Source organism: Stegostoma tigrinum, chromosome 35 (genome assembly GCF_030684315.1).
Source record: "Stegostoma tigrinum isolate sSteTig4 chromosome 35, sSteTig4.hap1, whole genome shotgun sequence".
NCBI classification, from domain to species: Eukaryota; Metazoa; Chordata; class Chondrichthyes; order Orectolobiformes; family Stegostomatidae; genus Stegostoma; species Stegostoma tigrinum.
In genome coordinates, this window is record NC_081388.1 from 22655178 (window position 1) to 22682139 (window position 26962).

The 26962-nt window shown below is 45.0% G+C and overlaps 1 protein-coding gene across 2 annotated transcripts; it reads right to left on the minus strand.

The window, feature by feature from the left end:
• Nucleotides 1-2339: 2339 nt before the first annotated feature.
• LOC125447555 (mitochondrial adenyl nucleotide antiporter SLC25A24-like) lies at nucleotides 2340-25150 on the minus strand. 2 transcript variants are annotated; one of them, XM_048522034.2, is made up of 10 exons: nucleotides 24662-25150; nucleotides 15349-15475; nucleotides 14348-14435; nucleotides 13354-13465; nucleotides 10597-10755; nucleotides 10199-10348; nucleotides 8473-8580; nucleotides 4316-4483; nucleotides 3493-3643; nucleotides 2340-3103 (listed from the first exon to the last, which is right to left on the minus strand). In XM_048522034.2, the coding sequence occupies exons 1-10, from the start codon at nucleotides 24857-24859 to the stop codon at nucleotides 2919-2921; spliced, it is 1446 nt and encodes a 481-aa protein (XP_048377991.1). In that variant the 5' UTR covers nucleotides 24860-25150; the 3' UTR covers nucleotides 2340-2918. The 2 variants fall into 2 exon arrangements, with proteins under 2 accessions (XP_048377991.1, XP_048377992.1); XM_048522035.2 differs by having other exon boundaries at nucleotides 24657-24772.
• Between the last annotated feature and the right edge of the window lie 1812 nt (nucleotides 25151-26962).

The following is a 26962-nucleotide window of genomic DNA, read 5'->3' on the forward strand; positions in this document are numbered from 1 at the left end:
ACGATGACCCGATAGAAATGCGTCATGTCGTTAACGTCATTGTGATTGGCGGACACGTGCTGCAGTGGGATACGGATATGCGTATGACATCTTCTGGAGGGACGGTCAAATAGAGAAACGTGCGTCCTGATTGGTGGGCGGTGGAGTCAATAGTGGCTCGGAATGGTTGGAAGGCGGTCTTTGCAGTGTCATGCTGCCTGAGACATGCATGTGAGGAGGAAAAAAAAATGGAGGGTAGGTTGGATTAAAAACTGGAGGAAATAGTTTATCGCATTTTTTCGCTGTAGGTATTCAGTATCTGTGTGATATTTAATGTTTCTAAGCTTGTTTCGCGAGGTTGGTGGATAACATCTTCTTCAGGGAGGGTTTTGTGAAGAATAAAGGCTACACAAGAATTTGGCAAAGCTCCATTGATCTTCCATTGCTCCCCATGGCCTTAACACCAATACAGCTATGAGGCTGATTCCCAAGTAGGCTCTCTGATTGTGTACCTATCTCTGAGCCAGGAGGCTAGAGTTCAAGTCTTACCTGTTCCAGAGGTGAGTTATAACCCATTTGAACAGGTTGGATTAGAACATAGCTTTTTAAAAATGTATTTGCTGTGTTGCTAACCACAATCTATTGCCAGGGAGACATAGAAGAGAAGAATGATGACACCTTAAGATCATAAGACACAGGAGCAGCGGCAGACAGGTCAATGAGATCACGGTTGATCCGATCATCCTCCCCTCCACTTTCTTGTCTTTTCCTCATAACCCTTGATTCCCTTACTGATTTAAAAAATCTGAGCCTGAGTTTGTTGGATGTCTTCCACCAGCCTTACCTAAATAAAATTTTAGTTATCTGTTAAAGAGGCAACATCACTCAATGACAACATGTTATACAGGACAGGCCAAAGGTGCCTGTAGGACATTGTGAGAAAGAGACAAATGGAAACTGAGAAAATGCATAGCTTGCCATCGTATTATAGCAGTTAAGTAGACACCAGCAGGTAGGAAAAGGAGATGGAGCTGACCAAAGAAGATTTGGCTAACTACCTTTGTGGAGGGCATCCAAGAGTAAAACGCTATCTGGATGGAGTGAGAAAACTTGCAATGGATCAGAGTCAAATGGGGAGCTTTGCTACTCGTTGTTCCATGTGACACTTGAGGAACAATGTCCAAGTAACTTGTTGCCTAGGTAGTTCCTGTTGGAAGACTTAGTTTAATATAATGTAGAGATAGTATACGACACAGCAATAAGCCATTGGACCCAAATGAGCTATTCAAGAGGTTTAAACACCATTGTATAGGGTGGACAGAATCTTTCCTTTTGAAATTGAGTACGAAAAGCAACTTGGTTATGCTAATCCTTTAGAAATTTAGCACTTAGCTAGAATTCCCTGGCTGGAATATTTCATCCATTTCTTTGTATTGTAGTTCAGGAGGCAAGGAAGCATAGGAAATTTTTGTGATGGTGCCTGAGATTAGGAATTTTGGTTGTGTGGCAAGACAGGGATTGTTTAGAGCAGAGAAGGTTAAGTAGAGTTAAAAACAGAAATTGATAAAGAAATGAAGCAGGTCTAATAGCATCCATGGAGAGAAAAGATATTTAGAGTAAGGAGATTTAGATACAGAGTAAGAGCAGAAAGAGATAATTTTTGGCAACTGAATAAGACACTTAGATTTTTGGTATGTCTTGTGGAGTAATGGGACTTGTTCACTCTTCTTGTTAGAGTTGGAACACCACAGTGCTGCATTTGTATTGCAGTCTCAGTCTTCTGCATGGGGTCATATCTCTAGATTTTGAGACAGGCATATGACTAACTCAGTGAGGGCGACTTCTGTTCCTGCTGATTTACAACATGTACTTGGAAAAGTGAGGTCATGACTACTGCCCCCTGACTGAACATAGCCTCACGCTCCTGCCCTTCAATTTTAAATGGCTGTCTTTTATTACGCTTTATTAATTGGGAGTATGACATCTGTCATTTGCATCACTGCACCACTGATAGACAACCCCTCTGATCCTTTGGCCCTGGAGTTCATTCGCTAACTCTCTTATTCTCCCCGCTTTCTGTTCTGCCGAGATACTCCTGTAAGCACCAATACCTTTCTAAGTAGCTCGGTTTCAAATTATGTTTGATATTAGCCATGAATCGCCTTGAGATATGTTGCTAGATCAAAGGTACTATATAAATATAAAATGATGCTACGACGAATCTGATCTTGCAAACTTGCTGCGAGGATAGAGTAATGAGAAAGTTAAAGGTCATTAGATAGCACCCAGAGATTCTGCTTCTCTAGTTCACAGATCATACTTAATAAAGAGCAGTTAGGAGTTAAGAGTGAGTTTATTAAATTAGTAAAACTATAACTATGTACATACAGTGTTCTGACATCACATTCCGCAGTAAAATTCTCATGCATGACCAGCTTACCAGCTGTATTGGCAGCACATAGCATGAGAAATCATTCACCATTTAAAGACATCCTGAAAGCAGCACTTGAACAAGGAGACTCTGAATGCCATTGCTGATCTACACTTGACCCATCAATCTCAGTGGGGATTGCTCTTCACTGACCCAGTATTTCTTGTTGAAAAGTGCACCTCAAGTGAAGTTGAAATTATGGATCAACTCCAAGTCCTAAAATATGATCTTCAAGCAGGCTGAAGACTGTCTCCCTTACCTGATTGAAGGCAACAATGCACAGGGAAGCTGCCCCGAGAGCAATACAGTGAGATTTTGGTGACTGGCAAATGGCACAGTCGGACAAAAAATAAGGATTTAAGATTGGAGGTAACTGTTGCGTTCAGAGAAGACTTTTGTTTTCAGTTTTTCTGGCATGCTGTAATTTTCTGGAGTTCTTTTTGCTTGGAGAGAACACAGGAACGAAACACCAAAGAATTGTTCATCAAATGCAGGTCTTGGCACCCCATTACTTTGAGGTAACACCCAGGAAGAATTTCATATGTTCATAGACAACGTAGCTGATGCTCACAGCAGGGATCACCTTCATGAAGTTGGGGGTAATTCCTCGGTACAGGCCAGACCAGCCTTCTCCTTGCACTATCCGGGCAAACTGCTGGATCATGCTGAGCTGGGGCTCGTTTTTGATGACAGCTGTAGGATGAAAATTGAGAGCAGTTGGGGTTTTTAATTGCCCTGCTCATGCTGACTGTCATATAATCTGACCACCACGGTGTGTTCTCAATTCAGGCCCCTCTTGCTATCTCCCTACCACCTGTTCTCTTGGCCTGTTTCCTCTGTCACTGTCCTGCCTCCACTACCAGCCCCCTCACCCAACCCCGCAACCCTGCCTCCAGTCCTGGGCCCTACTCTCTGACCCTTACTCCTTCCACCCTGACCTCTTGAATTTAATCAGGCAGCTTCTGACGAAAGTATCACTGATGTCAGTGTGTTGGCAGGGGGATTATAAACCCCAGCTCCCATTTCAAAATGTCCCATATCCCATCCCCCATTGTAATACCGTGGGAAACCCCAACTCTCACCTTGAGCTTGCATCCTTGTCCGTACGAGTGCTAGTGGGTAGCTTGCTAGTTGACCACAAGTACTGGAGATGGTGCCACAGCCAAGCAACACAAAGACTCCAGGATCAGTACTGGAATGGCCATATGTTTGTAAGTATTGGTTTTTCACAGTCTACCATTGAGAAAAAGAGACCCTCATGAGTAGCGAATAGAGCACAGAACTGGGAATGGCCCTTGGAATGAGACTGGGATATAGATAGATTGTGGAAAGCAGCAGCTGCCAAATGCTCTGTCACATTGGGACATATTGCCCCATATTTCATTGCAAGATGTGACTTTTTAAAAACCGAACTGTACATTTGCAGCTGCTTGAATGAGTGGTGGAAGCAGATTCAGGAGTAACTTTCAGAAGGGAATTGGGCAAATACCTGAAAAGGAGAAAATTCAGAGCTCTGGGGAAAAAGAGATGGCGAAGTGGATAACCCTCTTGAAAAGTTGGCACAGCCTCATTGGACCGAAAGGCCTTCTATAATCAAGGGAGAACAGCAGCTCTTTAACCAGTTGCCTGGATATCTTAGTGAGTAAACTGTCCATGAGTTCTCTCACTGCTTGCCTCATTCTCCATGGATACTCACATCATTATGAAAGGATTAGAGTCTCTGCTGAAATAACATAAATGTTATCAGTGAGTGTCAGCAAACCTCAGTCAAACCCAGGCAGTGTGGGCAAGCTCACAATGCAGCTAACACACACCCTAATCAGAAAAAACTAACAGTCTCTGGGCCAAGGCATATTCAAGAAACTTGCACAAAAGTCACACGATTGTTTGGTTTTTGGGAGTTACCTCATAGACAGCAAGGTCAATCCCAGCATAAGGAATGATTCCAATAACATTCGGGACATATCCTTTGAAAAATGCACGTGGGCCTTCTGTCCTGAGCATCTTCTGGGCACAGTGAAAGATGCCCATATATTGGCCACTCTTCCCAAGACCCATTCTGGTCTTCAGCACCTAAATGAGCAAAGATTTGAGGTGAGAACTGGAGATTCCTTGTTGTGGCATGATAACAGAGCTTTCAGGGTTAGAGAGAAACTTAGGATGAATAAGAGAAATGAAGTTGAGAAAGAACTTGCATTTCGATAGCACTTTTCACAACCTCAAGACATTCCAAAGTGTCTTTCGACCAACGAAATGCTTTCTGAAGTGTAGTTACAGTTGTGATGCAGAAGTAGGCCATAGCACCCATACTTGGTAATGTGTTATATAACCACATGATGTTTTGATGTCACTTGAATGATAATTATGGTCAACATAGACTGGTTGTACAAATGGTCTGTTTCTATGCTGTGACTCTGTGATAAATACTGGCCAGGATAATGGGGAGAATCCCTTACTTTTCCCTGAAATACTGCTATGGGCTCATGTATGCCTCGAGGTAGGAGATGGTGGTGCTGTGGTAACTGGACCAGGAATCCATTGACCCAGTCTGATGCATTGGTGACAGGGATGCAAATCGCACCATAGCCCTTATTAGAATTTAAATTCAGTTAATAAATCTGGAATATTAAGATGGTCACGGTCATGGAAACGGTAAGAACGATCATCGACTGATGTACAAACCCCTCTTCTTCATTTCATGTCCTTTTAGGGAAAGAAACATTTTTTCCTTACCTGTCTGGCCTATGTGTGGTTAAATCTTAACTGCCTTCTGAAATGGCCCGAGGAAGCCATTTACTTTAAGGGGAATTCGGGATGGGCAACAATTACTGGTTTTGCTAGTGACACCTACATCCCATGAAAGAATGTCAAGAAAACGACCTGATAGAACGTGGGACCTTATTTCAACATCAGGTTAGCATCCGTACAACTTTAGTTACAACATCCTGCCACTGTAACTACTGTGTGATGTGTTACAGGTTCCCATTATGGAAATTTAAACATAAGCATGTTGTTTGATTTTAAAATATGTGTGCAGGTTAATCGAGATAGTAGGAACTGCTGATGCTGGAGAATCTAAGGTAACAGGGTATAGAGCTGGATGAACACAGCAAGCCAAGCAGCATCAGAGGAGGAGGAAAGCTGATGTTTTGGGTCAAGATCCTTCTTCAGAAATGGCGGAGGGGAAGGAGATTATGAAATAAATAGGGAGAGTGGGGGAGGCGAACAGGAGATGGATATAAGAGAAGATAGGTAGAGAGGAGACAGACAGGTCAAAGAGGTGGGGTTGGAGCCAGTAAAGGTGAATGTAGGTGGGGAGTTAGGGAGGGGATAGTTTGGTTCAGGGAGGACGGACGGGTCAAGGAGGCAGGATGAGGTTAGTGGATAGGAGATGGGGGTGGGGCTGGGGATGGGAGGAATGGTTAGGGAGGCGGGGACGAGCTGAGGGGGTGGCAACTGAGCGTAGGTGTTCCGCAAAGCGGTCCCCAAGCCCCCGCTTGATTTCCCCAATGTAGAGGCGGGGATGAGCTGGGCTGGTTTTGGGATGTGGTGGGGGGGAGGAAAGATTTTGAAGCTTGTGAAGTGCACATTGATACCATTGGGCTGCAGCATTCCCAAGCGAAATATGAGATCTTGTTCCTACAGCTTTCGGGTGGCATAATTGTGGTACTGCAGGAGGCCCAGGATGGACATGTCGTCCAAGGAGTGGGAGAAGGAGTTGAAATGGTTTGCGACTGCGAGGTGCAGTTGTTTTTTGTGAACTGAGTGTAGGTGTTCTGCAAAGCGGTCCACAAGCCTCCGCTTGGTTTCCCCAATGTAGAGGGAGCCACACCGGGAACAGTGGATGCAGTATACCACATTGGCAGATGTGCAGGTGAACCTCTGCTTAATGTGGAAGGTCTTCCTGGGGCCTGGGATGGGGGTGAGGGAGTAGGCAGGTGGAGCACTTGCTGCAGTTGAAGGGAAAAGTGCTGGAGGTGGCAGGGCTGGAGGGGAGTGTGAAGCAGACAAGGGAAACACGGAGAGAGTGGTCCCTCCAGAAAGCAGGTAAGGATTGGGAGGGAAAAATGACTTTGGTAGCGGGGTCGGATTGCAGATGGCGGAAGTGTTGGAGAATGATGCGTTGGATTTGGAGGTTGGTGGGGTGGTACGTGAGGATGAGAGAGATTCTGTTTTGGTTATTGCGGGTAGGGGGTGTGAGAGATGAGTTGCGGGAAATGCGAGAGACACAGTCGAGGGCATTTTCGACCACTGTGGAGGGGAAGTTGCGGTCCTTGAAAAACGAGGACACCTGGGATGTCCGGGAGTGGAGTGCCTCATCACGGGAGCAGACGCCGCGGAGGCGAAGGAATTGGGAATAGGGGATGGCCTTTTTGCGGGAAGGTGGGTTAGAGGAGGTGAATTTCAGTGAAGTAAACCCACTGTTGGAAAAAATTGTGTGTTTAGGAAGCCATTGATTGTTAAGATCCAAGTGAGATATGATCTGGTGGAATGACGATGATGGAGTAGGATCAAAGGCCTGAGCAGCCTTCTGTTCCTCCTTGTTGAAGTTAGACCTGTGGTTAGAATGGAGCCTGTCTTTCAGGTGACAGTAACTTTAACCTTTGTCCAGTTCAGATTGGGACTGGATCACGCTGGCAAATGAATACAGCAGTTGGTGAGCAGGTTTCTATTAGCAAGGAAATGAGTGCATTAGCTGCTGTTTTCTTGGGTTAACTCACGAGCATTCTTCCCATGAAGTGATCAAAATATCTCCCCGCAATGAGAATTGAATACAATGACCTAAATCTAAGCAGCAATTTGTCCAGTATCTTTCCCAGCACCTCACAAGGTTACTCAATAAATCTTGGATATCTGTCATGTCAGGAACTATTTACAGTGAGTGAAGTGTGCATTTGGATCAGGATGAGGTCACACATGCTGATTGGCACTATGTGTGAAGTACTGGTTAATGGGAATGTTACTGTCTTATTGCTGGGTGTGTGATGGAGTCACAGGAGGCTACAGTTACTGAGCAGTAAGTAATCATACAAACACGAAGAGGCTATTCATTTAGATCCTGTCCAACCTGTAACTGATCTGACCCACACGCTGCGAGACCCCAATTGTCTCATCTTAGTAAAATCTGTCCTACTCATATTTAAATAATTGATTAAATCAGATCCATTTACTACTGTCAGGGACATTTCCATACTTTGTTTTGTCTGAAAAATGTTTCTTAGCTTCTATCCAGAGTATCCTGGCTCTCATTTTCAAGTGGGATAGTAAGAACTGCCACTGCTGGAGTCAGAGCTAACAGTATGGAGCTGGAGGAACACAGCGGGCCAGGCAGTATCAGAGGAGCCGGAAAGCTGACGTTTCGGGTTGGGACCTTCTTCAGAAAGTGGGTCCCGACCTGAAACATCAGCTTTCCTGCTTCTCTGATGCTGTGTGGCCTGCTGTGTTCCTCCAGCTCCACACTGTGTTATCTCATTTTCAAGTGATGTGTAATAAATTCTCATCGTTGGAAAGAAAAATCTTTCCACCTGTCCCATTAATTCCTTTCAAAACTTCATAATCATCAACAGAAGATGTGCCGGGAATCGAGGGCTTGAGATATAAAAACAAATCGGAAAGAGTGGGACATTTTTCACTGGAGCATCGGAACTTGAAGGGTGAACTCATTGATGTTTATAAAATCATGGGGGCATGGATAAGGTGAATGACAAGGGTCTTGTCCTAAGGTTGGGGGAGTAAACCTAAAGGACGTATTTTTAAGGTGTGAGGAGAAAGAGAGGGGCATCTTTTTTTACACAGCAAGTGGTTTGTGTGTGGAATGAACTGGTGCAGGAAGTGGTGGATGCAGGTATATTTGGATAAGTTCATGAATGGAAAAGGTTTGGAGGCATATGGGCCAGTCGCATGTAGGTGGGACTAGTTTAGTTTGGGAACATGGCTGGCATGGACCAGTTGGACTGAAGGTTCTGTTTCTGTGCTGTATGACTGTAAAACAGCCATTAAACCCCTGGGGATACAGAATGCCCCTGATAACTCTGACTGGAGGTGATACACAAACTACTTACCTCCATCGGATAGATCAGGGTCTGGCTAGTGACACCAGCAAATGAACCTGCCACAAAGCGTTCGTGTACTTCGAGTGTGGAGTGTGAGGTCAGAAATAACTTTTTATACTGTTCAGGAATTTAAAAAAGAAAGTTTTAGCTGCAAGATTTCATCACAGTACATTTTCAATTACAAACCTTATCATTGAGAAACCCAGGGCTGCAGGAGAGGGACATAATTGGACAGAACTTTCAGAAAGCCAACAGTAGCATTCTGGGCTGAATGAACTTCACTTGAAAGTGCAGATAGGGCCTTGATTTAACCTCACCACAGAAGATTGGCATCTTGGACATTGTAGTGCTCCCCCAGCACTGACCCTCCAAATGGGGTAGTTCTCTGTGACCCTGTCTGTGTGATTTGGAAGGTATTATAAAGATTCTGGGTTAACCTCTCTGGCCTGCATCGTGTTAGCTGTTCAGAATCTGGCAGCAACAGGAACGTTCAATCAGTTTCCTCAGAAGAAGAGCAGAGAGGATTTTCCAGCTGATATTTCAGCTTCAAATGACACCCTTTCTGGATGGTGGGGCATGCTAAGTGATGCAAGGTTCAGGCAACTCAGTCAATATTCTCCCTTCACGGTCACACAACCCACAGGTGAATCTTGAACCTCATGGGTTGTTGGCAGCTGTGAAGTTAGCCCAATGAGAGTCAGCAGCTCCAACAAAGGAGCGAATTAATTACTTTCCTGTGTTTCTCTTTGCTTGAAATGTTATCAGTCAGCACATCGGGAGGGGGTACTTATCATAGCTTAACTGCAGGGAAACACAGAGAAAGCTCCCCATTTGCGGTCCCTATTCATGAGTAACATCATTTTGGCATGGCAAAATTCCCAATCAGAGCAGGAGAGATGAGAGGCCAAGCAGGGAATGCAAAGGAGAGGTCCTGCAAAGTTCAGTGGATCAGCCAGAGTCTGTTGGGGAATGTTAGATGAGCAAGAGGGGAGGGTCACGCCCCACAGCTGACTGCTCGTGATCTGGCCGTTGCTTAGTCCCCATTACTTCTGAAAGCTTGGTCAACCTACTTTGGAGTAAACCTTTATCAACTTGCAGGAATTAGAGAGACTTTGACAATGTGTGAGCTGTCTCAGGGCATGACAGCAGTTACCTGTGTTGTATTGCAACCTCAAGAGAGTGGGCTTAGAGGAGCATATGTGGTTCCTGCTCTATGAAAGGGTCAATGTAGTGGTTCTCAATCCAGGGAAGTATAGCCTGACTCAGAGTGTAAATTTTATATAAACAATCTGGAAAAGAAAAGCTGTGTGACCCATGAAAGTGACCATGAAAGCACAAAGGTATTTACCCAGGGAGTGATTCAGACAAAGAGCAAAGATTTATTTGAAAGTAAGCTCAGTAAACACTTGAAGGAATTTATAGAATTGGAGGAGGCCCATGTGGAGCACAGCTTGGATGGGCTAAGCAAACAGTCCTATTGCACTGTTCTGGACAGTTGCAGCTTAGACTTTTTATGCTCAAATCTATGGAGAAGGACACAAATCCCCAAACTTTGGACTCTGAGGTGAGATTGTTGCTCAGTGAGAAATAGTTTGCATTTAAAAGTCTGCCTTGGACACAAAAATGAGCCTGGTACAGCCTGATAACATTTGGATTGCATTTAATGCACAAACAAAGTCAGGAATGTTGCCCTTGAGGTGAAAACACTGGCATGGCCTTCTTCCTTCCCCAGTACCTGTTCATAAGCCATGAACTTAATGCCTGTCTCTGGAGTGATTTTCAGGACATTAACTCCATTTCCTCGCCACAGAGATAAGAAACCTCCTTCTCTCACCATCATCATCCAGACACCGGCCATGTTTAACTTCTGCTTGGCTGCAAAGACCTGGAGTGGAGAAGAGCACACAATCCTCATCACTGAATTTAGTTTCCCCATTCTAGGTGGATTCACTCCTAATGCAATAGACACTGATGATGAGTTACCAATTCTGTCCTCCACGCTTGGAAGGGACTCTTTTCCAGACGGAGGACAAAGTTAAGAAGCTAGATCATGATCACTCTTACTAGTTCTGGTTCACCAGCCCCAGCACGTGCCCATTTAGTTGTTAATGTCAGTAACGGTGTGGATTTTACCTGCATGTAGATTTTAAGTCGATCCAGGGGTGCAGTGCAGGTGCGTGACACTGCGCCTGCCATAGCTCCTGCCAGGAGCTGTCTCCACCATGACCCAGTCTTCCTCTCGGTCTCCGAGAACTCATCCACAATGGTCAGAGACTCCCCAATGTCCATGAACTGCAAGTCAAAATGAGCAGTGTTTAACATCAGAACAGCTTTTTCAAAGGGGAAAGATTTTCTTTTTGCTGAAACTACCCTGGAAAGCTTCTAGTCATTACCCAAGGAAATGAACCCGTTGCAGGGTTGAAGTCTGGAGCTGTCAGCAGCAGTTGTTTGTACAGAGATCAATACAGTTTTGTTTAGTAAAGAATATGAAGAGGTATCGAGGCGAGATAACAATCTGGAGGCAAGATCCAAATCAACTGTGATCTAACTAAAATTTGGGACAGACTTTAAGGGCTGAATGACCTCCTCCGATTCGGGGAACAGTGTGAATCTTGCTGACTAATATGTCCAGCTCATCAGAAACTTCTCAGTGAAGGGATCACTGCATAGTAAACAGGCCTGAGATCACTGAGGAAGGGTGGTTTAAACACTGCTAGATTGAGAAGCTGTACCTCCAGGTGAACCTGAGTGATTACTGGACAAAGAGGGACCAAAATGTTCACCTTCCACTTCCCTGCTCATCACAGCATGGAGCTATTGACCAATCACAGCAACCCATCACGAACAACAAATTCACAACAGTGCCAGATATTGTGAGAAAACGATGGAGAGATGGGGAAGGTCTACAGTTCTCTGCTTTTCTTAAACATGCCCACTTCACCACCCAGCGCCTCCCAACTTATTCATAAACTGGATCTTAAAGGGATTTCTGAAATTCTAACAGCTTCCATCATTTCCCCTGATTATCCATTGATTACTGTGCCAGCACAGTGCCAACATGGCACCCAGAACCGAAGATGTTAAGGCTCCCATGTTAACCAAGCCTGACAAGATGCTTTATTTTTGATCACATTTACCCCATCCCCTTTATGCCCTCACACCAATCAAAATACAGGATGGCTGATGCTGAGACATCCCCCACACACCAGACTCTGATTAACCAATAAAGGGCTTGTTTGTTATGACAGATGAAGTGATCTTGCCCATTTCATTTTCTGCTATGTATAAGAAAGGTGACCATCAGTATTCCCAGCGCAGAGCCAATGCTTTGTGTATGCAAGAAAATATATACAGTGTGCCTTACTGACTACCGCCCAATGACTCTGACGTCGATCATCATGAAGTGCTTTGAGAGGCTGGTCATGACCCACAACAACTCCAGTCTCCCAGCCTGCCTCAATCCCCTACAGTTTGCCTACCAACATAACAGGTCCACAGAGGATGCCGTATCCCTAGCTCTGCACTTAGCCCTGGAACTTCTGGACAACTGTTCATTGACTTCAGCTCCGCCTTCAACACCATTATCCCCCCCAGACTATGTGACCCTGGTTGAATGGACTCTAGCCTCAAATAATATAACCTGCAATGTAACCTGTATGCCTCAAAGTCTTCTTGATCTGTACATCCTTTGCTTGGTCTGATCTGCCTAAACTACTCATAACAAAGCTTTCCACTGTATTTCGGTACACGCGACAATAAAATCAATCAATCCAAAAAAACACAACTAATCAATTTGAGTAAAACCAGTGTTCTAAGACTGGAGCCAGTGCTCTGAGGGGAACTTATTCTCCCAGCATAGAGCTAGTACATACTCAGTGTCGAGCCAGTGATCTCAGAACGGAATCTGTGGGATCCAGGAAGTTGTTGGATGAACATATCAACATGTAATGGTAAGATGAATACGGATCATGTGAGTTAATTTGGCAACTTGAGTATACAGAACATACTGACAGAAAAACAGGCTGTTCGGCCCAACTAGTACATGCTTGTGTTACTACTCCACTTGAGCCTTCTCTAGTCTTAACTCATCTAAATCTATCCTTGTATTCCTTCCTTTGCCTCATCCACTGATAGAGTTTCCTCTTAAATATAATCAATGTGTTTGTCTTGAATTCCCAATCAGATTTCTTGGTCACTATCCTGTAATGATGTCTTTGACTTCAGTTTTCCTACACAATAAAATGTTCCCTCTGTATCTACTCTGGATACTTAGGACTTGGGGCTAAAGGGATCAAAGGAAATGGAGAAAAGCAGGAACAGGCCATTGCGTTGATCAGCCATGATCAAATTGAATGGGTGGCGCAGTCTCGAAGAGCTAAATGGCCTCCTCCTCATATTTTCTATATTTCTGTGTCAAAATCTTCATTACTTTTAAGGGCCTTGATTAGGTCTCCATTTGGCCTTCTGTTTGCAAAAGGAAAGACCCAACCCTTGTGTATCCTTTCCTGATGTATATTTCTGACAGTCTGTTCACTGTGTGACTGTTTGATTTGATTCGATTTATTGTTGTCACATGTATCAAGATACAGTGAAAAATACTCTTAAGGCAGATCGTACCATATAAAGTGCATCAGGAAAGCAGAACAGAGTGCAGAATACAATGTTACAGACGCAGAGAAGGTACAGAGAGAGATATCAGTGTTAACATTTGATCTGTTCAAAAGTCTGATAATAGCAGGAAGAAGCTGTTCTAGAATCTGTTCACACTGTTTATCGATTGTCTCGGCTGAATATAAGATGTGCATAAAGTGAGTATAATCTGTCTATAGGCTGAGTATAAGCTGTGCATAGGCAGTCTATTGGTTGAGTATAAGCTATGGATAGGCTTACCGTTGAATGTTTCCAGTGTTCAACAATCTGCTCTATATTGGTCAATGGATTGAAGATGAAATGGTCTCGAAATTCATTCCAGTCTACAGTGATTGTCCCATCTTTATCCATGCTGAGGGAGACAGAGGAGAGTCATTGTGAAAACCAAGGTTACATTTCTTCCCTCGCCCCCACGCCAGTTCCTGGCCCTGCAGGACCTTCCCACACTTGTTCCATGGATAGTTGCTGCTCCAAACCAATGCCTGTGGTCAATGCTTAAGGTTTCAATTGGCATTGTTGCTAATCAATGGACTCCAGTCCAGTTCGCTGACCTGTCACTGTTGTTGGATCTCTGTGGATCTAATGTGAAAGTGAAGCCATATGTTGGACCCCATCCCCTCCTACAACCACTCACTGCCCCCTCCCTGACCTTCCCAATTCCCACCTGCCATTCCACACATGGATTCACCCACTCCTAGCTCTCCTGCTCAAACATGCTTATTTACCTACACACTCTGCTCTTCCTTCATCCTCTCCCAATCCCGTTGCCCCTGTCCCACCATTCATTGTCCACGGGCAAATGTTTAGCACTGTCTTGGGTCAGGGATTCATGTCCCACTTCAGAGACATGAACATTAAATCCAGGTTGAGACTCTTGGTGCAGAACAGCAGGTGCACCGAGGTGTTGGAAGGTCAGTACTGACACAGCATCACATTGAGAGAGAATCACTGTTGGAGGAATGCTGCATTGATGGAGGGTCAGCACTTGAGGAGTGCTGCACTGTCTAATGTGCTGTTTTTCAGATAAGGTGTTAAATATTTGAAAGGATGAGATGAATTTTCCAGGTGTCATGGCCAATATTTATGTATTAAACAATATCATTTGTTGGTGTGGTTTTGGATCCTAGTTATGCAAGACCTGTTGCCTTTCCCACACATGCAGTATAGCCACTTGTGGAGCGGTTTTTCTGGAAAAGCAGGAGAAGGAATTTTTTTTGCATGCATGGTGTCTCACCTCCGCAAAATCATCTCCGCTTGTTTCAGTGTGATCGAGATACCAAGGGATGAGAGAGTTTGCTGAATCTCAGAGGCATCGATCTGACCTGATCCAAGCCACGAAGACAAAAATCAACAAAGAGGGAGACCAGAGTTAGACCAAACAATGTTGTACACCCTGAGAGATCTTTTAGATGATTATCTGATCAAGGATTCTACTCCGTCCCTCTGATCCTCTCAAGCTTCTATAGTGACACCCTTTGTACTTGAAAATAGAAAAGCAAAAAACTGAGCCAAGTACAATCAAGTGGTTTGGAGGTGATTTGGCCCATCTTAGTTTTGGCATTACCTTATTGAATTGGATTAGGAACATTTCCCTTATCTCAATTTTGTGTCCCTTTCAACTGCGGATTAGTTTGTGCTACTTGAGGAACTTAATTTATCTCAGACGAAGCTGTATTCTTCTCTCAGCTGTCCACTGTTTTCAGGAACTACTGACTATCCTTTCAGCTCTGGGCCCAGTCTGATTGAGGCTTGATTTAAATTAGAGTTATGATCATATGGTGAACTCAGTTTTGCCTTCCACCAGCACAGATGCCCAATTACAACAATATATATCATCTACAAGATGCACTGCAGCAACTGATGAAGGCTTCTCCAACAGTACCTTGCATCCTTGAAAACCCAGAAGGGAAGTGTCATCATGGGAAACCTGCCCAGCTCCTTGCCATGATTATCACTCAGTTAAAACCTTTCTGCTTCCTATGTAACAGCACTGTGTCAACCAATACCACACAGGCTGCAGAAAATCAAAAGGAAATGCAGTAGTTAACCTGTGAGAACAGGCACAAAAAGCTGGCACTTAACAGAGACCCTAAAATGATATTTTAGAAAAGGGTGAGCAGATTCAATAACAATTTTCAGGATGAAATAGGTAATTCAATTAAGAATATATGCTGGGGTCTTCAGGAAGTGCAAGACAGCTAGAGGTTCTTGACTATGATTTAATGTCATAAATACCATCATTGTTCCGGTCCAAGCTCCTAAACATCAGCTTGAGTGTTTTCTCATGTTGCCTCAGATACTCGATGAACTCTCTGAGGTCGAGCTGACCATCATGATTGGTATCGCCTGCTCGCATGATTTCCTGAAGGATGGGATCAGAGAGAAGGCAAGATGAAAGAAATGAGCGGCACTGGGGAAGATCTGAGCGAATTTCAATTCAAGTCAGTTAGATTGAGGTGCTGCCATAGCGATTGGAACAAGGTCAGCAAGGTGGATCTCATAGACTATGACTTCCCTGATTGAACCAGGAAAACAGCCCCAATCAGGGAGTCCTGGCTGACAGAATTAAGCAGGAGTATCAGGAGTTATGTTCAATCTAGGAGCCGCCTGCTCTGTACTATGCACGTGTAAATATATGGTGACTTGGTGATGGGATACTGGCCTTCATGGAGTTATTTCAATGACAGTGAGTAGGATTAATGATGTCACCATGCAAAAACACCCACCAGCTGAACCTCAGCTGGACTTCAAACAGCCAGTGCTATTGACTTTGTCGTTAGTGATGCAGCAAGTACAATTTATGAGTTACAGGGTATGCCGATGGAAGTGGACATGTTTGCCAGCCCACCTGAGCTTGGAGAACACAACTTGAGTGAAGGTAATTGCGTAGCCTCACTCAGGACTTACCATGAACACAGGGACTCTAGATCAACCCACAGCAAAACCCCAAACCAAAGGCCAAACAGGTAGAATTTTCTTGAGAATCCTGGCCAGCAGGCCATTGAAGTTGCTGCTGGCATGCAGACTCGAGACTGCAAAGGAATCCCACTAGGCCTGAATTGAGAAAAGAACTCGTAGTCCGGTATCCAGGAGAGTGAACACTCTGGAAAGTCCATCTACAGCTGATTTGGAAAAGTTAAATTGCTTAACAACATCCAAATCAGGACCAATCAAAATAAATATCTGGTTAAAAGATTACTTGGTTCTAATGGAGGTCGATAACTGGCACGGCTGTTTCAGTGATCACAGAATCAACCTTTACCAAGATTCACTCTGGACTCTAATGTTAGGTTGGCGTAAGACCTCAGCCAGGCTAAGAACCTATACGAAAGAACCCTTACACGTGAAGGGTACAACTGCGGTTCTGGTCTCTTAAGGTGGTTCAGTTACCACTGATCATACTAAAAGGTTCAGGCTCAAGCCTGATGGAGTGAAATTGGTTAAGAAAGATTCAACTTGATTGCTTCAACATTTTCAATTAGAAAATGGCTGCATGAGTGAAGCCCCAATTAAATACCTGGAAAATTTTCAAGGAAGGTCCAGGGATTATCAAAGGAGCCAAGGCCACCTTGCATGTTGACCAAGAGGTAATTCCACAATTCTGCAAGGCCCACCCAGCGCCATTTGTATTACCTGCAAAAGTACAGGCAGAAATCAGAAGGCTGGAAAGTGAAGGAATCATCAAACCAGCACAGTTTGTGGAACGGGCAGCACTGGTCACACTGATTGTGAAGCCCCACAGGTCGGTTCACCTTTGCAGGGATTTTAAATGAATGGTAAACTGCTTCTCGCAGCTGGATAAATACCCAAGCTCTCACATAGAGGAATTATGTGCAAAGCTGGCATGGGAACTGTCCTTCACAAACTGGACATGAGGCATGCATGCCTGCAATTGTGATTAGATGAGGATTTCCAGAGGTATGTTACAATTAATACTCAAGAGTTTGTACTAATATACAAGATTGTCTTTGAGATATCATCACCCTGACCCATTTTCCAGTGGATGATGGAGAACGTTTTGCAAGATCTACCCAGGTCACCATTTATTTGGATGACCTGCTAATAACCAGGAATGCCATTTAGAGAACTTTGACATTGTGCTTTAACATTTCTCAAAGATGGGGGTATGCCTTTGAAGGGAAATGTATGTGTCCCAAGTGACCTATCTGATCAACAAGAATGGGTTATACCTCTTTGAAAATGAAATAAAGACAAGCAAAGTTGCCCCGACTCCCAGAGTGTACCAGAGCTTTAGTCTTTTCTTGCTTCAGGGAATTGTAACGGAAAATTCATAAGTGACCTGACCTCCATCCTGGCACCTTTACATTTGCTATTGAAAAAGGGTCAGCCTTGGAAATGGTCTTGTAGCCAAGATGTACCCTTTACAGAAGTGAAGAAGCAGCTATCGTCATCCAAGGTGTTGGCTCACCACAACCCTAAGCGAGAAGTGGTGCTGACATGTGATGCCTCCCCATATGGTATTGGGGTAATGTTGGCTCACTGGTGGTCTAGCAGACAGGAACACCCGATAGTGTTTGCTTCCCAGACCTTGGCTGAAGCCAAATGAATATACCCCCAGAGAGAGAAGGAAGGTTTGATTGTCATCTTTGGTGTGAGAAAGTTCCACTAATACCTTTGTGGATGTAAATTTGTAATAGGAACGGACCACAAATCCCTGCTATGGCGATGTAGGTAGGACAGGGCTGAAGTGCCCGTAGAGCAGTGGGCTTTTATTCTGAGTGCGTACAACTTCAGTAAGCTGAGTGGCAAATGTGGATGCCTTGAGCTGTCTCCCACTAGTGGATATGCCATCAGTGGTGTCTCCACTGGAAGAGTCCATTCTGCTTCTAGACTTTTTGGATACCCTTCTGGTCAGCACTGACAGTATCTGACGGTGGTAACAGAAAGATCCTATCCTGGCAAAACTAAAACAGCTGGTGCTGACGGGGGAAACAGAAAAGCCATCACAACCAGAAGTGAGACTTTTTTGGACCCAGTGAGACCAGGTCAGCGTAGAGGATGGTGTGTTACGATGGGGAGTAAGAGTGATTGTCCCGAGTAAAGGTTACTGCCAGGTACAGGCTGCACTCCACCAGGGGCATCAAAAATGGTTGTATTGGTGAAAAGTTATGTCAGATGGCCAGGATTGGATGCAGACATAGCCATGTTAGTGGGCCAGTGCCCACAGTGCCAACAAGGACAAAAATTACTGCCAGCAGCTCCTGCTCATTTGTGGGAATGGCCAGATAAACTTTGGACTCGGTTACACGTCGACTGTGCTGGTCCTTTCAGGGGCTCAATTTTTTTTTAGTAATTGTGGGCACCTGTTCAAAGTAGTTTGATATGCACAGAGTTTATTCAGCAAACACAGGGACAACAGTTGAAAAACTGGGAGCATCTTTCGCAGTACACGAACTCCCAGAGATGTTAGCCACAGACAACAGCCCATCGTTTACCAGCAGGGAATTTCAGTATTTCCTAAAGTTCAAATGGCATTTGGCTTGTAAGGACAGCTCCATACTGTCCATGGTCCAATAGTCCGGTGGATAGACCAGTCCAAACTTTGAAGGCAGACTTAAAGAAACAGTCTGCAGCTTCACTCGATACCAAACTGTCCCAGTTCCTGTTTGATTATTGGACCACCCGTCACACAATTACAGGGACAGCTCCAGCAGAGTTGTTAATGGGGAGAAGACTGTGCACCAGATTAAATCCGGTCTTCCCAGACCTGAGTGGGAAGGGTGAAATGACATCAGGAAGGCCAATGCTGGATGCAAGACTCCTTGAAGTGAGAGAGGCCGTTTACTTCAGGAGATGAAGTTTGATGTTGAAACCACAGAATAGCCCTGCATGGATAAGAGGCATGGTTGATGTGTGGTCAGGTTCCAGGACATAAAAAGTGTGGGTAGATGAGACTACATGAAAGCTACAGGAACAAAATCTGCCCAGCCCTTCAGAATATCTGGCAAGGCTGTCAGAAAGCGTGGGTTATCCCCCTCTGCCTAGGGTTGAAGAAACCTTGGAGCCTGAGGTGGACACATTGGATGTCACAGCCTCGATGCCGTTACTTCCTGAAGAAGATGATGAGTTTTGGCTGAGACGCTGCAGGTGTGAGAGGCGCACTACACTTTGCCAGTATCTGAGACAGAGTCTGAGGAACTGGACCTGGTGTGAAAACACCCCAGGAGAGGCTGCCGGAAAAACAACGGCCCTATATCCCAGATAACAAAGTATGAAGCTGGATGAACACAACAGGCGAAGCAGCATCTTATGAGCATAAAAGCTGACGTTTCGTGCCTAGCAGGACTTAGAGGGAGAGGAATGTAGTGATTGGAAAAAGGTCAGCCAGGTGTACCTCAGAGCCCAAGTTCTCTTAACCTGGTCCAATCAGGGAGTCCTGATTGACAGATAGAAACAGGAGTGCGAGAAGTCCTGTTCACTCTGAGAGCTGGCTCTGAATTGGCTGGGTCAGTGTCATCTACTGTGAACGTGTAAATAAAGAATACAGGCCTTTCTGGAGTTATTTCACAGCGAGTGCTGGTGTGTGGGCATGACAGACATGGGGCCTGGAACAAGTTATTGTAACTCACTGACCTGGCACTGCAGTCACTGTAACTCATTGACTTGATGTTTTGGTTGATAGGGTCGGCAAGTTCAGGCTGTGGGAAACCTTGTTACATAGACCAGCAGATTCTCTGTGGTATTGCTCAGGAGATTACAACACAATTCCCATGTATTGCTTGCATGGTGAAGCTGTGTTTATCTGGTCCTGTTTCAGAACAATGCTAAGATACCATTTTATTGAATCACTCTGGTTATAAAGTGAAATGCATTGGGAGGCCATTCTGGTCATTGTGGTTCAGGTGGTTTTCTAGCTGCATCCTCATCTTGTCTCAAAATCTGCTGCTCAGAAAGCAGCCAAGGTAAATTGCCCTTTCTACCCCTTTAATATCTATCAAGGCGATGAAGGTTTCTGGTATTTAACACAAAGTTTGAATGTTGCACAAAACTGAATTTTCTCTCCTGCAGTTTCTGACAATTGTTAATTTCCTAGAGAGATTCACCACAGCCATTCCTTGCTGCCTTCCCCAGGAGATTACCCTCCCGCATAATGTGGAACACTTCCCATTCCTTTTTCCAGCCCTCTGTCCCATGCCCTGTTCTGTTTGTGGCAATAATCAAGGATTTATTCTTCTGACTGGTGCAGTCTGTGCTTTACAGTGCAACGCTACAGCAGCAGTGAAGCTGAGACCAGAGTGTAAAACCAGGTCACCATACGTTGTCATTCTGTTTTCATTGTCACCCTCGGTGCCCTTCCTCCTTGCCTGGGACCTTTCAGCACTTGCCGTCTGTTGCTGTTCAAAACAATCTTAGTGTTGATTTAATTTCACCTCTTCACTGAGCATTCAGCTCTCCACTGTCTGAGCCACTTCAAAGACTGTGGGTTTCCCTTTTCAATTTGCCTGTTTCTCTCATCCTCTCCAATTCCAATGATTTGCTTCACCTTTTCACCAGAATCTGCCTGGGATTGGCACCTTGCAGCAGCCTCATCACCATCCACGCAAACAGGAGTCAAGAGCAGAACTTCTTGTCTGTCCCTGTGCTTTGTAAAATGGGAATACTGAATAAATAATCTCCTCGCAGTGATGTTGTCTGACTGAACTCATGGCATTTTCTGTTTTAATTTAGTTTCTCCACAATTTCATGTTTTAATTTAACTTTGTATGTTGCAACAGTTGTTGCTGTTTAGAGGAATTCATTGACTGTGAAATGACAAGGCGAATTACAAAGGCAAATTTTTGGCAACTCTTTTCTAAAATAGGCTGCAACTGAAGGATCCACCAGAGGGAGACCCAGTCATATTTTTAAGACCATAAGACACAGGAGCAGAAGTGGGCCATTCAGCCCATCAATTCTGTTGTGTCATTCAATCATGCCTGATCTGATAATCTTCAACTCAACTTTCGTACCTTTTTCCTACATCCATGAATCCCTTACAGGTTAAAAATCTGTCTCAGCCTTGAATGTACTCACTGATCCATTCTCAACAATCATCTGCAGTAAAGAATTCCACAGATTCACTCCCTTTAATGAGAAGACATTCCTCTCTCTCCTAGTCCTGACTGGGTGAGACCTTATTCTGAGATCATTCCCTCTTATTTTGGACTCACCCACAATGGGAAACAATCTCTCCACATTAACCTGTCACGTCTTCAAAGAATCTTAACACTTTTTGTTGATTTAGGAGATTAACCCATTTCGTGTTTTATTTCGAATATTGATACATTTCATTTCCAACTATTCAGGAGGGATCTCCCTTTGATAATCTATTTGTAACTCAGTGCTAAGAAGAGTTGTTGCACTGCCAGTGGTTGGGATAGTACTTGAACAGATATCACTGACTGTCCAGGAGTGATGACCCCTGTGGCTGATCCTCCCATTTGGGAATGATGCCACCTACAGCTGACTATCTAGTGTGGGAGTGAGTGTGAGGATACTTGATGTGAGCAGAATTTACAGCTGCAGTTACACGACTTCTGCGGCTATCAAGCTTTGCACAATGGTGTTGATTTCAATGGAATTGTTTTCTGGGGCAGGAATAGGGTTGTGCCAGGTGGAGGAGGAGGGTGTGGTGGTGTTGATCTTGAACAGAATAGATAAGCAATGGGAAATTTTCCCTGCGTATCTCCCTCCACTAAGCACCTGTGAGAGGGGGGTTTTGAATGAACAGGAATTGATCAGGTTAGACTTGATATTGCACTATGGAAACATTAGAGGCAGCCTGACAGTGGAGGAAAGCGTAGTTTGGTAAGGCCTGGGGAAAGGAAGAGAGGAACAGAGGATTCGCATGGGAAGGAGCAGAGGGAGAGCTAAGGAGGGGAGAATGGAGGGGCCTGGCCGATTGCTGAGGAACTCCAGGTTGAACAGGATTCTGACAAAGTGGAAACTTCCAAACACCGCCCCCCCATCTCCTACCAGCCATGATTTCAGAACATAGCATTTGACAATACTTGGGGCTTCTTGCCCAGAATGAAACTATCCCTGTGGTTAGGAACATGATACCAATTGCTGCACTCCAGGGTCAGACAGTGGCTGTGTGGCTGTTTGTGTTTTGAGTTTCCCTCTTGTCAGATGATGTCTGTTGCTTCCATGTCAGTGACCAATTGCTGCTGTTATACTGCCTGTCCAGCCGATGGCAAATCGCCTCACATAGCCCGTCACATCCTCTGACATTTCAAAATATCAGTAACATTTCAGAACTGGTTACAAACATTGATAGCATTCAGTCAGTGAGTGGTAAGAGCTAAAATAAGAGTGGCAGTAAAGTGATTCCCTCTTTGCTATTGTCACTGTGCCAATCTTTGAGATTATAGCAACAATTTGAATCAACATTATCAGTATCTTTAGACACTACAGCCCTTTCACTAAACACGTCCCCCTTCATTGACGACCCCATGCTTCACTTCAGATCTGTCGACAGCTGGATGTTGAGATCGAGGTATTTGTGGTTTAGGAATTGAAACTCTCTCTGAGTCAGCCTGTTCCCTTTCCAGACCTGAGCACAATGATCCCGGCCAAAAATTCAACACTATTACACTGTCAAAGGGTCAGTTCTGAGGGAGTGCCGCACTGTCTGAGGATCACTGCTGAGGGAGCACCACACTGTCGGAGGGTCAGTGCTGAAGGAATGCCGCGCTGTCGGAGGGTCAGTGCTGAGGGACCGCTGCTCTGTCGAAGGGTCAGTGCTGAGGGACTGCTACACTATCATGGTCGGTGGTGAGGGAGTGCCGCACTGTCGGAGGGTTGGTGCTGAGGGAGTGGGCACTGTCGGAGGGCCACTGCTGAGGGAGAGCCACGCTGTCGGAGGGTCAGTGCTGAGGGAACGCTGCACTGTTGGAGGGTCAATACTGAGGGAGTGCTGCTCTGTCGAAGGGTCAGTGCTGAGGGAGTGCTGCACTGTCGGAGGGTTGGTGCTGAGGTAGCGCTGCACTGATGGGGTTCAGTACTGAGAGAGTGTTGCAATCCCATTAGTACTGACTCTCTGAAGTGCACACTCCTTCAGAATTGACCGTCCAACAGTGCTTCACATCTGCAGTACCAACTTTCTGACAGTGCATCACTCACTCAGTCTGAACTTTCCGACAGTGCAGCAATCCCTCCGCACTGACCCTATGACAGTGCAGCACTTCATTAGTACTGACCCTCTGACCGTGCGGACTCCCTCAGTACTGATCAGTGGGGCACTCCTGCTGTACTGACCCTCTGACAGTGCAGCACTCCCTCAGTACTGACCCTCCAAAAGTACAGCACTCCCTCAGTATTAACCCTTTGACAGTGCAGCACTCTGTCAGCACTGGCCCTCTGACAGTGTGGCACCCTCTCAGCACTGATCCTTCATATTGATTCCCTCACTAGGAGTTCTTTTCATATCTGAGAGGGGGCAATTTCATTGATTTCCCTAACCAAATACTTGGAAATTAAACAATGATCTATCATTTCCAGTTCAGGAGGTCACTTTCTGTAAAACCTGTTCCCAGTTCAGGAGGGTAGTGAGTTTATTCAGTGAGAAAGTGAGCACGACCTTGATCATAAGCAGATTACAGTGCTGTCTTATGAGCCTTGTTTATCTGTCTCACCTATACACCATCCATGGCTCAGCCTAGGGAGATGTGAGGTTCCAATACTAAGATGGTGCATTGATAAAGCATCTTGACTGGATTAAAACATCCCAAAGTGCTTCATGGGTGAGTCAGCCATCCGAACCTGGCACCAAGACGGACGGAGATAGTAAGACAAGTGAGCAAAGCTTGGTGAAAAAAGTAGGTTTCCAGGAGCGTCTGAAAGAGAGAGAGGGGAGAGTTTCAGGGAAATCATGGAAGGCCTGAGTGGCCAAGATCTGTGAAGTTTGTTGAGTGGAGCAGTTTACAGAGATAGGAACAATGCAAAAGTCTACAGTGAGGCTGGGTGTTGCTCAACCAGGACTCACTGCTCAGTGCAGAGAACCAGCTGATGAGTGAACTAGACTTGGTGACAGAGATAATGGGAACTGCAGATGCTGGAGAATTCCAAGATAATCAAATGTGAGGCTGGATGAACACAGCAGGCCAAGCAGCATCTCAGGAGCACAAAATGAAGGGTCTAGGCCCGAAACGTCAGCTTTTGTGCTCCTGAGATGCTGCTTGGCCTGCTGTGTTCATCCAGCCTCACATTTGATTATCTTGGACTTGGTGACTGTTTGGATGTGGGCTTTGGATAAGTTTATGAAGGCTGAAAGATGGGAGGCTGAACAGGAAACCATGGGTCCAGTATCTAAATGCTAGCTTACAAGCCTATCCCCTGGTGTGACCATGCAAGTGGAGGTCTTTCCATTGCCTCCGCTTATGATCAGATACCAGTCAAACAGCTTCACACTGACCAGGTTTCGGATAGTGGTCCCTGGTGGCGACAGAGGTGACTGCCCAGGAAGATAAAAAGGTTAGGTTAATTGTGTTGTATGAAAGTAAATATCAAGAGGAGGAACAGGACATGAAAGTGAAGTATACTGTGCCTTCTCGGTGTCAGCTTGTGTTAAAAGCCCCATTGATCGAAGTCCTTCTCCCAGTTCAGTCACGTCCACACGCCCATCCTTATTGGTATCAAATTGCTGAAACAACTCAGCCCATTTCTTCTCCCTTTCCTTGTCTTGTTCCTCCTCTCTGCCACCTTCTGTGGATGTTCCAATCCACCGCCAGAAAGGTTTCCTCATTTCGACGTACTACAGCTGGCTACAGACTCGCTGGTGAAAGCTGGGACACAATCTGCATTAGGAAGGAAGCTTTGAGGTTTCACATGAAGCGTAAGCCAGCAGAGAGGAGTCGCAGGTCTCTCTGAACCTGATAGACATGATCAGAAAGCTGTCACCACTATCCGCCTCAGAGCGAAACAAATCAATCTGATAAATGTTCACATCCCTCCCTCCTCCACTGAATCCACCAAACATTTATCAGCTCCAGTTAGTAGCAGTGACCACGGGAGAAAGCTGCGTGTGTATAGTTAAAACACAGGGCGAGAATGCTCACAGCTAAATCTGCTGTTTAATGTCACCGCCTGCTACTTTCTAAGACATGACAGAACCGGATCAACATCTGTCAGCTTCAGGGGTTTTGATATTGTTTCTAGCTTTGTCTAATGGAATTATAGCAAGAAATACATTGTGGATTGGTTGTTGAGAATGATATTAATAGTTACACCAAAGACACCATGTTAGAGAAAAGTACAGAAGTGAAATGAAGAACAAGAGATAGGAAAGGATTTGGACTGGAAATGAAATACAGGTGGGACGGAGGAGGATCCTGACAAAAGCAGGAACAAGCTGGAGAGGGGAATGGGGTAGATCAGGAGGCTGGAGACAGGGAAGTGGGGTGGCTGGAGGAAAATAATTCAGTCACAGCAAGCCGGATGAACAGTGAACAAAAGTTTAAATAAAAATGAAGTATTGCATTTTGGGAAGCCACATCAGAGCAGGAGTTGATTATAGGGCCATGGGGGTGCTGCCAAACAAAGAGATCTGGGGTGCAGGTTCATAGATTCTGGAAATTGGAGTCTCATGTAGACAGTGTAATGAAAAAGGCATTTGGTACATGTGCTTTTATTGGTTAGTGCATTGAGTTTAGGAGTTGGGAGGTCAACTTGGTGAACGATGTTGTTGGGATTGAAAGGTTTGAGTTATGGGGAGAAATTGAATAAACTGGGGCTTTTTTTCCCCTGAAGTGTTGGACTCTGAGGGGGGACCTTATAGAGGTTTGTAAAATCATGAGAGGCATGGATAGGATGAATAGCCATGGGTCTTTTCTCCAGGGTAGGGGGAGTCCAAAACTGGAGGGCTTGGGTTTAAGGTGAGAGGGGAAAGATTTTAAAGGGACCTGAGGGGCAACGTCTTCATGCAGAGGGTGGTGCGTGTATGGAATGAGCTGCCAGAGTAAGTGGGTGGAGGCTGGTACAATTACAACATTTAAGAGGCATCTGGATGGGTATATGATTAAGAAGGATTTAGAGGGATATACAGCACATGCTGCCAAATGAGTAGGATATCTAGTCAGCATGGACAAGTTGGACTGTGGGGTTTGTTTCTGTGCTGTATAACTCTATGACTGTAAGCAGTTTAAGAGGAATCTGGTGGTTAATCACCACATGTGAGCCTGGCCACAGGACTGTTCTGATTTGGGGAGTAATAGATAGTTGACAGCTGCTGAATCTGGATGGGTGCGTACACATACACACCTCTTTCTGATCAGAATCACTGGCTAGGTGACCATGAAAGAAAGACACCCTCGCTGTTTGCCTCCTGGCTTAAAGATGCTGAGGTAGTGAGTCATTATCCCAGATCTGCAGCTTGGCTGTAAGGCCCCCAATATGACTGGGCAGTGTGCCTCTGCTATAGATAAATGACAGGTCAGTCAAGTGGAACACTTCATTTGTGGTTGGGCCAATGAACCAATACTTGTGGTATCATGATCCTAGCCTGAGTAATGTACTCACATTCACTGATCACCATCTCACACCCAGTCACAGTCCCTGATCACTATCTCACACCCATCTACTATCCCTGATCACCATCTCGCACCCACTTACAATCCCAGATCGCCATCTCACACTCATCAAATTTGAACTCAGAGCCAGGAACCTGGTGCATTCAAATACTCTCTTCCACTGTGAGTGTATATATTTATCTGAGGTTGCAGCTAACTCTGCTGTTACTATCCATTTCTGCTTGCCATGGTGAAATAGATTGGACCTTCCTGCAGTCCATTTGCTGAGGTAGCTCCAATGAAGTTCAAGCTGGGAGGCCAAGCATTAATGACAGAAGGGG